A 13,181-nucleotide genomic window follows, 5' to 3' on the forward strand; every position below is an offset into this window, starting at 1 on the left:
TATAGATATATATACATATATATATAAATGTCTGAAAGGAGCCACTGATTAACAAGTTGAAGGCAGTGGAGAGGGCCAATAACCTCACCAATGGAGGGAGCAAGCACAGCAGAGTGTGTCAGAAATGAGATGTTGGCCCACAATGTGGTGGTGGGTGAGCGTGCCAGACGAGAGACAAAGAGAGGGTGAGAGATTGAGAGAGAGAGAGAGAGAGAGAGAGAGAGAGAAATAACATGACATGAGACGTTCTTATTTTTATTTTCATTTTTGTATAATACTAATACAAAAAAAGCTTAGTTTGTCAAGGTTGGATAAAAACCCTCTACGACGGTGCTTGTGCGGGCCATCCAACATCGTTTTTGAAACTTGGTCTGGATTCATAACCAAAGAAATTTTAAAACAATAATAATAAATAAATAACTAATGGAAAAAGATTAAAGAAACTGAAGTTCTTTGTTACTCTAACAACTCTTGCATAAAATGTTAGGGTTTTCTCAAGGTGCTTTTAAGGGATGCTTAGGGCCACTTCACATTTAGATCAATTGTGAAGCGGACAACAAAATTGATTGCTTGGTTTTAACATTAGAGGTGAATGGTCAACAAATGTTTTGGTTGAAAGTGCCCACATGACAATACTTTATGGAAATGTTAGCATCAAAGAGTTGTCTCCTTGAAAAAAACAAAAATTAGGCCAAATAATTCTTTTTGAAGGTTTGTTGCAGTCTTCTTTGCTCCCTTGCTAGGATTGGTTGTAACACTAATAAAGGTTGCTATGATGTCACAATTGTTGTTGGATTGTCTTGTTGCTATTCTTGTTCTAATCCCTCAAAAACCCAACTAAGACCACTTTACACCAACTTTACAATGTAATGTACATGCTTCGTTGGCTCTTCTAAATTATTAATTTTTCTAAGTACATTCAACATGAAGTAATGCTAGTTTGATCAAGGATTAGAACAAATTCTATATTTGTTTGGGATTGTAGAATAACACTCTTTTATTGCAAGTTGTGGTTGTAAGCAATATTTCTGCCTTGGCTGCATAAAAGAAGCAATGTCATTTATGATTAATTCCTTTAAATAGATTTTTTTTGCATTATAAACATGTAATTCATTTTAAAAAAAAAATCTTTCATGTCATCTTGGAAAATTCTTAACACCTTACAACATATGCTACTATTATCTTTCAAATTAATTTTAAAAAAATCATCAATCTCCCAATTCTACCCTTGATGTTGTTGTAAAACTTCATTGGGAGTGGACTGCAAGATGTTTCTAGGCAATAACAATACAAAACCTCTAAACTTTCTTACTTTGCCTTGTATAGAACTTGTTGCAAAACAATGAAGAGGGCCTGAAAATATTAGAATTCCTCCCCCCAAAACACTTTTATTTTGAAAGTCATACTTACTGTAAGGGTGAAATAGAAAATATGTTTTTTATTTTTTATTTTATTTTTCTCTTTAAAATATCTTGTATGAGATATGTCTGATAATTCAATCTTAAAATACTAAAGTAACTTTGAAAACACACTTCTTCTTTGTATTTTGAAATCGTCTAAATTTTCTTAATGAATTCAGTTGGACCTTCTATTGGCCAAGAATTTGATTGGGGCAAGTAAAGTATCTCTTAACATATTAAAACTGGAAGAAGTCCCAAGTACTACTTTAGAATCTTTTTTTGCCTTTTTTTGGTGCCATGCTCTTCCTAAAGAAGATGTGCACAATACACTTCCACATATAATTCTCCTGTTCTTACAAACAAAGTGGTTGAATATTATGGGGATATGTTGTGTATCATTAATTAAACATCAAAAGATTATATATATAAAAGAAAGTCTTGCTATTTAAAATGAGGTTTCAATTTTTCTTCCACAATTTGTCACAAAACCTGCAAAAAATATTGAATTTAGATTAATTTCATAGATCATTGTGAACTCTTTCTAAATGGTGTGTGTGTATGTAAATATATAAATAAATAAATAAATATAAATATATATATATATATATAGGGAGAAAGGAAAAAAACAGAAAAAAAGAATCATGGTCACATTCACCAGTTCAATGAAATTTACCACTCATCTGCAAAAAAGATTGTGCCATCTGACTTTCTAACTATAATATAAATTTGCATTGAATATAAAAAATTGAGCACATGAGATCAACTTCCTCCTGACTATATGCATGCATTCTCTAAAACTAGAACCTTGATTTTTTCTCATGTAGGACAAGATGTAAATCCACCCTGTCTAGAATGTGCAGAACTCAGATCCTTGTTTGTTTCAGCACCTTCTGAGATCTATTCCCCCAGTGAATATGACAAAGTTGCTTTATAGTTGTAATCCACTTTTCCTATTGAGAAAAATAATTAATTAAATTTTAAAAGTTTGCTTCCCCCAGACCCAGTGTTGCTTTGATTCCCATGTTTGACAAACTGCAAAGCAGAGTTGAAGCCCAACTCACAAGAAGGATTGGGTGATCTTACATACTCAGATTTGCCCCTATCACATTGATTTTGAATAAAAGTAGGAAGATTCTAATTACCAAAGATGACAAAAGCAATGCACCATGTGGCAGGAGAGGAGGGTTATGAGGGAGCCCTTCCAGACAAATATATATCTATATCTATATATATATATATTAATTTGAAAAAAATAGTGTTACTGTAAATGGCTTGTGTTTGGACGACCATATTGTGGGGTTGAGTGAACAGTTGCCAAACTGAACATCTAGTACACGGGCTCTCGCATGGAAACGAGATGATACTAACGACAGTTTTGATAACTCATGTGCACACGCAATGAAAAGTAAATAGCAACATTATCTGAATCGATCACTGCTTCCTCTAGTAAACTGAAAAAAAGTCGGGGAATATAACTGCGGGATCACATATGAATCTGTCTTCATGGCCGTGTGTGGACCTTGACCCAACGCTGCAGCAACAACAACATCAACAACAATATCGATTCCGTGAAATCTGCGTGGTCAAAACTCAACTTCCCATGAGCAACAAGAGCTCGATCAGGGGGAAGCGGAGCTCCGGGGCGATAACCGCCGGATCTCGCGCCGCCGGGAAGATCTCGAAGGTCAAGGTCCTGCGAGTCCAGTGCGACACCCATCTCCTCGTGGCTCTGCAGTTTCGGAAGCTACATTCCCCAAACGGATACCTGCCACAGGAACAGTCGATCAGGAGTGGCTCAGGGATCCTCAACAAAACGGAAGGAGTGAAGGAGGGTGGGTTTCTAGTTGTGCGTGCCGGTGGTGGTGGTGGAAGAAGAAGAAGAAGAAGAAGAAGAAGGCCCAATACGCCGCCTGCGATTCTCCAGCTGTGATGCTTGGGCTGGAAGCTGGGGTGTGCTCATAACTGCGTGGAAGTGGAGCCGAATCCGGTTGCGTTGCAGGCAGGCTCCCTTCCCTTCCCTTCCTTTCCTTCCATGGGAAAAGGCAGCCAGGCTGTGGGCTTCTCTGCCGCATCGGTCTGCGCGTCGCCTCTCCACAGCGACTCTTCACATTCCCGGCTCTCCCCAGATTTTTGTTTCCATGCCAGTGCCTCGTATTCTAGACCAGCTCAGTTTTGATTTATTATCACCTCACACTGAATATCGTTGCTTTGCACGTCCACGGTTTGTTGTAGCCCAACAACCTTTCCGGTGGGTAAAAGTTCGTCTGTGTTTTGCTGCTATGAAGAGGGTAGCCTTTCGCGTGAAACCCAACTCTCTCGTCTCAAGTACTGGATATGGTGATGCGGGTATTTCACGTTGTCCTTTGGCCACTTCTGGAAATATGTTTGTGTGAGAGGTAAGCATTCATTGGGCTAGCGTACGTACGGACGTGTGGTTGTATGTATTACAATAATAATAACAAACTTTCATAACAAATTAGGACAAAAGAACTCAGACAGTCTAGGCTTTTTTTTTCCTTGCAGAATAGATCATACATGAATATAAATTTTGAAATATGCACACACATTAAGTTGAAAGAAGTGAAACAATATTCAAATAACAGTTATTTGCATGTATATATGTATGTAAATACACATATACATATGTAATCTAACATGCACATTATTGATTATCCTGCAAGCACACACACTTGTACCTTCACTTGTCACCTTTTTCTTTCCTTTTTGAATAAACAAGTAATACTTAAAATCAACAGTCGGAAACGAAAATGAATAATGGAGAATGGAGAACAAACAAAACACACAAAACATTTAGCTGAAAGGGAGGTATACCATTTTGAAGGAACGTATGGGGAAGTTGGGTACAAATGCCATACATATGTTAAAAACTTGGAGTTAGTGATAATGTGTCCTAGTTGTGATAGTCCTTGTTTGAGGGGATTGTGGCATCATTTTGAGGGCTAACAAGGATGAGATTCAAAAGGGATCCATTGCGCCTATTAAAAGCTGTGTCTCCCAAAAAGCCCCACATTCATCCCCATTTAGTTCATTGGCCTCACAATTCATTGCATAGACTCAATGGACAATGTTATTATATTTTATTCATCTCTTTCCATTGACCAGTTCCAAATTTCCTTTATCCCACTTAGACTTGGTCCTGCTTCTCTGTTTCTTTTTTAATTATTATTATTATCATTATTTCTCCACATGGCCCACACCCATTGGGATCTTAATGCCTTGACAAATAAGCCATGGCTTGACCACATGTGAGCTCCATCCCTCCAAGTTGTTGCGACCCCAAGTGTTTAATTAATTCTGTGCAGGTGGCAATGTTTTGTGGGGTTGACTTCAACTGTGAGGCGCAGATACCCATACATCATGGCACCTTCTTACTGAAGAGAATCCTATTGCAAGTTTTCCACATTGTGGCTCTTTACTCCATCATTGAATCAGTCCATTTGATTGTGATTATCTTCATGACAAAAAGAATGTCTATCCATTGTGCAGAGAAATTAAATTCACCTAGAGTTTGGCATCAACAACAGAAATTCATAACCAACAATGTGAATTGACTGAAAATTGCTCAACTCATATTTCTAACAAGGTTGAACATAAAGATATAAATGTGTATTTGTAACTGTATAACTATAAGAATAACTATATAAATATATATATATATATATATATATATATATATATAATTTTATAAGAACTTTGTTGCATGTCATATTGGTTCCTTACAATATCACTATAATGCATTCACATGTTGCAGACCTAGCAAGTCCATGGGTTTCAACTTCACAAAGCAACTGTATCAACTTACTAAACAAATGAGAAACATCCAAAACACAAGCATAACAGTATTGAGTTATTGGTTGGGGAAGGTATTCATGTGAAGCATTCCAGTGAACATAATGGTATGCTCAGTGAGCGTTCATTCCAAGCATAGGATTGAACGATTCACAGGCACTAACCTCGACAGATGCGACGTTGAGTTGGCCCTCTCGCTGGATCCGCAACGAGAAAGCTGAGAATCGGAAGTCCCGTCGGAGGCTGTGAAGTTCTAGCGGATACCACAGTTCAACACAGTCGCAATGATGCTCCGCATGTTGTTTTGTCTACGAATGCTGAAATTTTGGAAAGCGAAACGATAATTAGGGGGGATACAGTCCGTCTTAATTTAGCTCCTTCAAGATGAGCGGGTCCGAGAAGTCAGCACGCCTACATTGTCTGGCTTTGGTGGCACCAAGTGCGCCACCTCAAACAGAGAAAAAACCAGCATAAAGAATAAGAAAAAGTATCATATCTTCGACTAGTTTGTGCTAATTCGGGAGTGGCGATATCGCCCCATGAGAGTGGATCTGCCGAAAGCGTTGAAAAAGACAACTGGGCTCAGTGCATGTGCTCGGCACCAATTGCTTGCATTGTTAACCAACGGAAGCCGCAGCCTTCCCCCATCCTACCTATTCTTTTTCCCATAGAGGCAGAGAAACCCAGAAGCATATTTCCGAAGCTCGGACCCGTGTAGGTATAAATAGGCGGACAAACATTGACTGGGAGCCTTTTTGTCCAGGCTTTTGCGATCCAGGTAAAAAGATCTATTCTCCAACTACTCCGGCAGACGTTTTTACACGCCAGGATTGAAGCTGTACCAGGGGGCTGTTAGATATCCACCGCGCAGATGGAGTTCACCACATGGGAGTGCATCAGTTGTGTTGGCGTTTGCTTGCACAAAGAAACAAAAAGCACATGATCATTGTGAAGGGTACATTCAATAGCACTGACAAGTACTGAGTAGAGAGTTGAAACTGGCTATCTCTCATTTCCTCCACAGCGGATAGTTTTTCTCCTGTTGTTGTTGTTGTTGTTGTTGTTGTCGATTTGGAGATATTTGTGGTACATACTGTGGACCAAGCGAACGCAAGCTGGAGTATATGCTCTCTGCGGAGTCCATAATCATGTGCCAAGTTACTCTCACCCGGCAGGTTGTATCAGCAGGGGTCAAGCCGGCTTGAGCTCCTAGCATGTATTTCCCGAAGAGCGTAGACAAATGTTACCTTTCTCACACTTTCCAGCCCACATATTCCTGCAGTGCTGAGGTAACATTCCTCTACACATCCAAATCAGGAGTTCATGCTGAATTGACACCAATCAGAGATGGGAACTGCTTTCGGAGAAAATGACATATTGGCGAGTCTATGAGACCCGCCACCATTGCGTGATAAGGAATACAGCATTTATAAAAAGAGGAGAGATCTTTGAGTGGTCACAACTTAGAGGTGATGTCATGAACAGGAAGTCACATAAAGATGAGTCCACAGCATAGGTGTTTTTTTACTGTAGGTTGAGTTGCACAATTTGGACATAAGCTGCAAGCAAACATGATAAGTGTTGATGACGCTGTCACCATGTACAATTAGTGTCATTGTCCAAGGTTGGGGAATCCTCCGCATTCGAGATCCAACGCCTAGTATCTATCACCAGGTCTCAAATGATCGATGAAGGTTTTAGGATATGGAAGTACATTGTTAAAAACAACTTAGCATTGTAGACTTCAATCACAACATCCAGTCTTAACGTATGTACGATGAAACCAACCCCCAAAGCCTAGACGTGTCGAACCAACAGAAATAGATATTAGACACATCAATCATTGGCTTGACCTTGGCGCCTGATTGAAACAGCACAAGCAACCTCACAATTCCAGACAAATTAACGTTCAGGACAACCCATTGGAAATCAACAATAAACCATCGACAACACTCTGCATCCCGTTTTCAGCATGCACCAAAAAGCAGAACTTTCAGATACCTTCCACAGACTACATATTATACATTTTGCTACTACATGTTACACTTTGGACTTCTACTAAATCATGTGTGAATATGGGGATACCCTGCATTCCAACGTGAACATGCGAGAACGAAATATATTGTGTGAGTAGTTAAAATTTCTCCACCGCAGAAGAGAGCATGCCCTGCTCAGGAAGTTTTGCAATGATTCTACACGTCTTCGTGGAATCCCTAGAAGCCTTATGAAGATAAACGATCAAGCACTTCCTCTAAGCATACAGACAGGGCCCACTCATGTTTGTCAGACACTGATGGACCGCCTACAGTCTAGTCTGGATGAGCCAGAAAATAATATAGAACATGTACCAGACGTGGTATGGTTTCACGACCTACCCAATGAGTTTACTGATAAAGACATATGATAAGATTCTACCTTGAAAGAGCTCTACGTTTAATTCATCAAAACTTTCCGACGCACATAATGTGCAGATTTTATACGAAATACATAAAAATAAAAAAATAAAATGGACAGACAAACGCGTTATACTGCAAAAGATGTTGAGTGCATTACCACTAGTTGGAATGAATAAGTCGACAATTCATACATCAGTCATACTATCAACAAAATCACGATGAGAAAGTTCAGTTGACGTTATAGCAGTGAAAACAGTATTATTGAAAAATGACCCAGAGGTGCTTATTAAAAGCACACAATTTACTGCATAGCAAAAATTTTACTGTTATTATCCAGCTTATTGCAAAAGAATATTTTGATGCCTTTCACATCACAGCAATCTAACAAGGCGTGTATCCTCCACACAAATGGACCCACCGATCAAACCAGCAAGCCAAGTTTCAGGCTTAAAAAGCGCAACAAAATCTCCGAGTTATTATACTTCAGTGTCATCTTACTACAAGAGAGCTGCAGAGAGCAGTCGCAAAATCATGCAGACAAATACGTGTTGTCCTAGCTCAATTCTTGAGAGCAACAGGACTTCCCAATAACTCGCTAAGCTCTTCCTCCAGCAAACTTATCAACTCTGCCTTGGTTCGACGATAGATCCATAAATTCTCACTCATATTCCAATCGAACCTAGCTGGCCCACTGCATCCATCAGGAAAGATGACATCAGGAACATATCAGGAGTTCCACACTATGATACCCCACAGTGTTCCAAGTCCCAGTTCTTCAGAAATTCACTTCTCAGAATGTGGCAATAAAGACCTTGATAGTGAGCATCAGCACACAAGTTGAAGACCACAAACCTCACAGGTGATGATAGCCAAAGTTGACGATTTGGAGTCTGCTTGTTGAGCACATAAGTGCCTTTATCTCCAAGTCTTACAGTCATGACACCATCCTGCATGACAACATTCTTTGAATCTTATTGTTTTGAACATGAAAAGGAAGCGATCTATTAGCATCAAATCTCCTGAACAATCACCAAAAGAACACCAGATCCACTCACATAAAAAACAGTTGATCTGTTCCATTTCTTTCGTCAAAGGACTTGATTGACGGAGTTGCAAAGACTACTACTTTTTGAACGATAACATCTTCCAATTTACAGTGGATTGGCAATCTTAAATTTACAAGCATGTACCGAATAGTCCAAGTCGAACCCATCCACGTCCAAATCTTCTCCATATGCCTGCAATTTATATCGTCACATCACGTAATTACACTCAAGTCACCAGGAAAATTCAGCTTGGAATATCCCAAATCCTATGATGGTGGACTAGTTATGCTTTTGTGGAATTAAAAAAATAAAATAAAGACAGACCTACGTGATAGGTGAAACTTACTTCAATTTTTTCTTGTAACGTGTCTAGGGTGTCATTAGCTAGCGAGTGAAATTTCTCCTCCGATACCAAGGCACTGCACAACAGCAAGAAGACCAAGTGAGCTAAAGAGCGATGTACTATTGACGTTTCTAATGCAAGGATCAAAGCAATCTGCGAGCGCAAAACACTCCAGTACAAATCCATACTACAAAATTCAGCAACAAAATCAGCCTAAGACCGACTTGACAAGGGATCCACCTGGGCTCAAAGATTATGTACATGAGTCATGAAACGATTTCCATGTGGAAAAATTATGATTTGAAAGAAAGTGCTCGAGAGCATGGAATTATTCTAATCATTGATTATCCCAGGTTGAATTCTACAAACTTGCAGTTTGTATCAAATAGAAAAGAAAATAAACCGAGGATCAAATTGAAAGATCGTATTTTATATTCAAAGAGAGCACCAACGTATGAGCCAGAATAGCTAAAATGCTCAAGCATCCACATGTGATAGATTGTTCGCTACTCTAAAGGGCATGAAAGGCACATTACCCGGATTCAGCATCGCTTAGTCCAGAGCTAAACAATCTCAGCTGAGAACCTCCAATGCCGCTTTGTCGACAACCGATACTCCAAGCAGAAAATCCATTCTTCAGCCCACCACTGCATGTGGATCTCGAAATAACCGTAACCACCACATTGGATTCCCTCAAAACCCCACTGCAACTCCTCGCACCACCATTAATAGCTCCATCAATTGCAGCGATCGGTCTAGCAATCGCAGCATTCAGGCACACTCTCCTGGAAAACTCCACTAGAATCCTCCTCATGTCGGTCGTCTTCTTTGTTCCACTAAAATGATCTACCACTGCAATGCCACCATGCTCAAACTAATATTTTCAATCGTGTAATTATGAATCAAAGATTGCCTGAAACGCTATTCCAGGATGCTTGATTGCCACAAACTACTTGAATTCGAAGACTGTCTGGATTCGAGTGAAGCAGCTGGACCTATCTTAGGACATACCAATGATCATACAGTCATTTCAGACAGCTCATCCTGGATGCCAGCAGATGATTTCCTGCTACAGTACTTTGCTACGCATCCACAAGATAAAGACAAGATGTTGGACCATAACAAGTTCAACTTTTATTTTTTATTCAACTGAATTTATTTATTTATTTAAAATCGCTCCAACAAGGATTCTTCCACTTCTACAACTCTCCAATTCAACACCACAGAGAAATTGACATCGTTAACAAGGTGATAATCCCAAATTTTCTCACAAAATCCCGTTAACGACGCATCGTGTCGTTTAGTCACAATCTTACAACTTCACGAAGGGACAAACCCTAAACCCTACGCTTCCATTACAAGGACTTCTCTCGAGCTCGGCCTAACAGCACTACACCGAATTGACCTTGAAAGATCACAAATCCGCAAATGATCAAAACGAGAGCCTTCATTACATCCAAACTCCTCCACGTTGGTAAGCAATCCACCATCTGCGAAAACGACTCGGACTAGCCCGGGAATCAACCCCGCACTCCTTCACCAGAAGGCAGGGAAAAATTCCGATATTAAGCAGGCAAAGAAGACGTACAATGCGATAACAGAGAGACGAGACGGCAGCGGAGGAGGAGGAGGGACGATGCTTTTGCAACTCTCATGTCGGAGCGGAGCCTCCCCGATGCCCACACACACAACACAAGAACGCGGTTGAACAATCGCTAAATCTATTGACGGACGCTCTGTCGACGACGGACGGACAGACAGACGTTGACTGTTCAGCCTGTCGACGCTCGGAAGAGGTTCGAATGAGAAGGGAACACGGGAACCTCTTTTTGGAACCCTGTTACGGAGTGCGTAGCGACCAGGATATCAACCGGTAATGAACGTTCTTCACTTCCAGTCATATACCATTCCATTGAATTTTACACTCTTGTTCTAAAGTTAGTTTTGAAATAGGGAAATGTTAAAATTGAATTTTACACTCTTGTTCCTAAGTTAGTTTTGAAATAGGGAAATGTTAAAATTGAATTTTACACTCTTGTTCCTAAGTTAGTTTTGAAATAGGGAAATGTTAAAATTGAATTTTACACTCTTGTTCCTAAGTTAGTTTTGAAATAGGGAAATGTTAAAATTGAATTTTACACTCTTGTTCCTAAGTTAGTTTTGAAATAGGGAAATGTTAAAATTGAATTTTACACTCTTGTTCCTAAGTTAGTTTTGAAATAGGGAAATTTTAAAATTGAATTTTACACTCTTGTTCCTAAGTTAGTTTTGAAATAGGGAAATGTTAAAATTGAATTTTACACTCTTGTTCCTAAGTTAGTTTTGAAATAGGGAAATGTTAAAATGACCAAAACTTTTGTTAAATTGACTCACATGTCTAAACCATCATTGCACCCTTTCACCTTCCATCTCCATCTCGAATCCTTCTGGCCCCCATCCTCATTTTGGCAAAGTCACTATATAGGATTCATAGATTGATTGATGCACAATGGAGCAAACATTATTATTGCCACAACTTGTAGCTTGTTTAGAAAGTGGACTTGAGAGCTGTGACGTAGAGAGTGCATATGTAATTAGGGAGTCCATGGTAATACACTTGATGAAAATAATCAAGGCCATGATTGAGGTTAGTCGGATGAGACAAGGTTGGCAAAAAGAGGAGGAAGGCCATGTGACAACTTCATTGATGGATTTCTTCATGGCCATGGATCTGAACCATTTGAGAGTAAGAGTAAACTGGTTGATGTTGTTTGAGAAGGTGTTATATTGAGTGTTCTAGGGCCAATAATAGTATCAAAATGGTCCTTTGAAAGCATTGTAATAAATGCAAATAGAGTAGTGATCTTACTTTGGGCATAACAATTTGGAGGAGATGATTTGAAACAATGAATTATATATTCAAGAATAAAATATGGAAGAAACCTACATAGTCAATTTTTGCCATGGATGATGGGCGTTTTATATGTTCATGGCCTTTAGTGTGTATGTGTTTGCATATATGCATGAGAGAGAGAGAGAGAAGGAGATTTCTAAGTATGCATGCATTTTGTAAGTAATTGACTATTGTAAGTGTGATTTAATGGTAGAAGTTGATTACAAAATATATTTTTAAAATAAAAAATCCACCATCACAAAGATAAAATTATAAGAATTTAAAATAGAAAGATTCATAATTAAATCCATTAAAACAAATTACTAGGATTGCTTTGAAATAGATAGAGTTTTAAGAAAATCATAAAGCTAAGAACATAAATTCTCTCTCTTTGAATTAACATCATATAATTAACTTAATGATATCGCTCTTTTTCATAGTTGAGGCTATAAAATATCTTTTAAAATTAGTTCCAATATTTTGTTATATCTAAAGTAATTAGCTATTGAAAAGCCAAATTGTACTTATAATGCATATAATAGTGTTTTTCTTTTGAGAAGATATAAACATCTTTTATAATAAAATATTTTTTTAAAAAAAAATCAAATTTATTTGAGTCATAATGAAGATTTTTTATAACATCAAGATTAAGTGGCTTTCTCAATGTACTTAAACAATTTTCATTGAAAAAAGTAGCATCATCTAAAATTATTGATTTAATGGCAAAAAAGTGTAATTATTTCAAATTTAAAAGAATTTTTTGTTACAAATTATATTTTATATTTTCTTTATCTTTTGTCTTTAATATTGAAAATCCTTGATCAACTAAATGAAGCTAAAACTTATATTAAAAAAGATTTATAAAGAATATTTAATTTTATTTATTTTAAAAAAGAAGATGAATGAAAGATTGGACTTTGATGCAAGATAAGAATATATATACAAAGCTTTGAATAAGCTTAATTATTCTTCAAATTAATACATAATATTAAATACAAAATATGACAAACACATACTCAAATAGAATTGGCAAAAATCTAATATATGTACTAATATGTAATATTTAAGATTTTTATAATTAATATAAATTATAATAAAATAAAATACATCTTTTAGGTAGAGTGTTACAGACATATAATTAAAGAAGATTCTACAAGGTTCCAAAAAGTTCCAAAAAGTACTAATAGGTTTTAAGAAGACTCTTGAGGATTCTAGGAGGTTAGAAAAGGTTTCGGAAGGTTCCAATAGATTCTACGAAAGTTCTAGAAGGTCATAGGAGGTCCTAGAAGGTTCTAGGAGGCTTAAGATGATTTA

General features: G+C 37.8%; 2 protein-coding genes across 3 annotated transcripts; both read right to left on the reverse strand.

Annotated features, from left to right (window-relative positions):
• Positions 1-2,614: 2,614 nt before the first annotated feature.
• On the reverse strand, positions 2,615-3,893 carry LOC141045790 (uncharacterized). The gene is made up of 2 exons (XM_073536358.2): positions 3,255-3,893; positions 2,615-3,165 (listed from the first exon to the last, which is right to left on the reverse strand). The coding sequence occupies exons 1-2, from the start codon at positions 3,470-3,472 to the stop codon at positions 2,991-2,993; spliced, it is 393 nt and encodes a 130-aa protein (XP_073392459.1). The 5' UTR covers positions 3,473-3,893; the 3' UTR covers positions 2,615-2,990.
• A 3,971-nt stretch (positions 3,894-7,864) lies between these two features.
• Positions 7,865-10,676, reverse strand: LOC112286219 (frataxin, mitochondrial). Of its 2 annotated transcripts, none has more exons than XM_024527903.3 (6): positions 10,584-10,676; positions 9,532-9,847; positions 8,999-9,071; positions 8,797-8,844; positions 8,459-8,553; positions 7,865-8,297 (listed from the first exon to the last, which is right to left on the reverse strand). In XM_024527903.3, exons 1-6 carry the CDS (start codon positions 10,648-10,650, stop codon positions 8,165-8,167), a joined length of 732 nt encoding a protein of 243 aa, XP_024383671.1. In that variant the 5' UTR covers positions 10,651-10,676; the 3' UTR covers positions 7,865-8,164. The 2 variants fall into 2 exon arrangements, with proteins under 2 accessions (XP_024383671.1, XP_024383672.1); XM_024527904.3 differs by having other exon boundaries at positions 9,532-9,990.
• Between the last annotated feature and the right edge of the window lie 2,505 nt (positions 10,677-13,181).

Source organism: Physcomitrium patens, chromosome 9, assembly GCF_059467195.1.
Source record: "Physcomitrium patens ecotype Gransden chromosome 9, ASM5946719v1, whole genome shotgun sequence".
Lineage (NCBI taxonomy): Eukaryota > Viridiplantae > Streptophyta > Bryopsida > Funariales > Funariaceae > Physcomitrium > Physcomitrium patens.

Bases quoted from the DNA above. Each gene is read 5' to 3' on its own strand.
- LOC141045790 (XM_073536358.2), bottom strand. From the start codon at position 3,472: ATGCGGCAGAGAAGCCCACAGCCTGGCTGCCTTTTCCCATGGAAGGAA. The intron at 3,166-3,254 runs GCACGCACAACT...TTCCTGTGGCAG, and splicing joins TTCTTCCACCACCACCACCG to GTATCCGTTTGGGGAATGTA.
- LOC112286219 (XM_024527903.3), bottom strand. From the start codon at position 10,650: ATGAGAGTTGCAAAAGCATCGTCCCTCCTCCTCCTCCGCTGCCGTCTC. The intron at 8,554-8,796 runs GTACATGCTTGT...GTTGTCATGCAG, and splicing joins GGTTCGACTTGGACTATTCG to GATGGTGTCATGACTGTAAG. The intron at 8,298-8,458 runs GTTTGTGGTCTT...TGATGGATGCAG, and splicing joins TGGCTATCATCACCTGTGAG to TGGGCCAGCTAGGTTCGATT.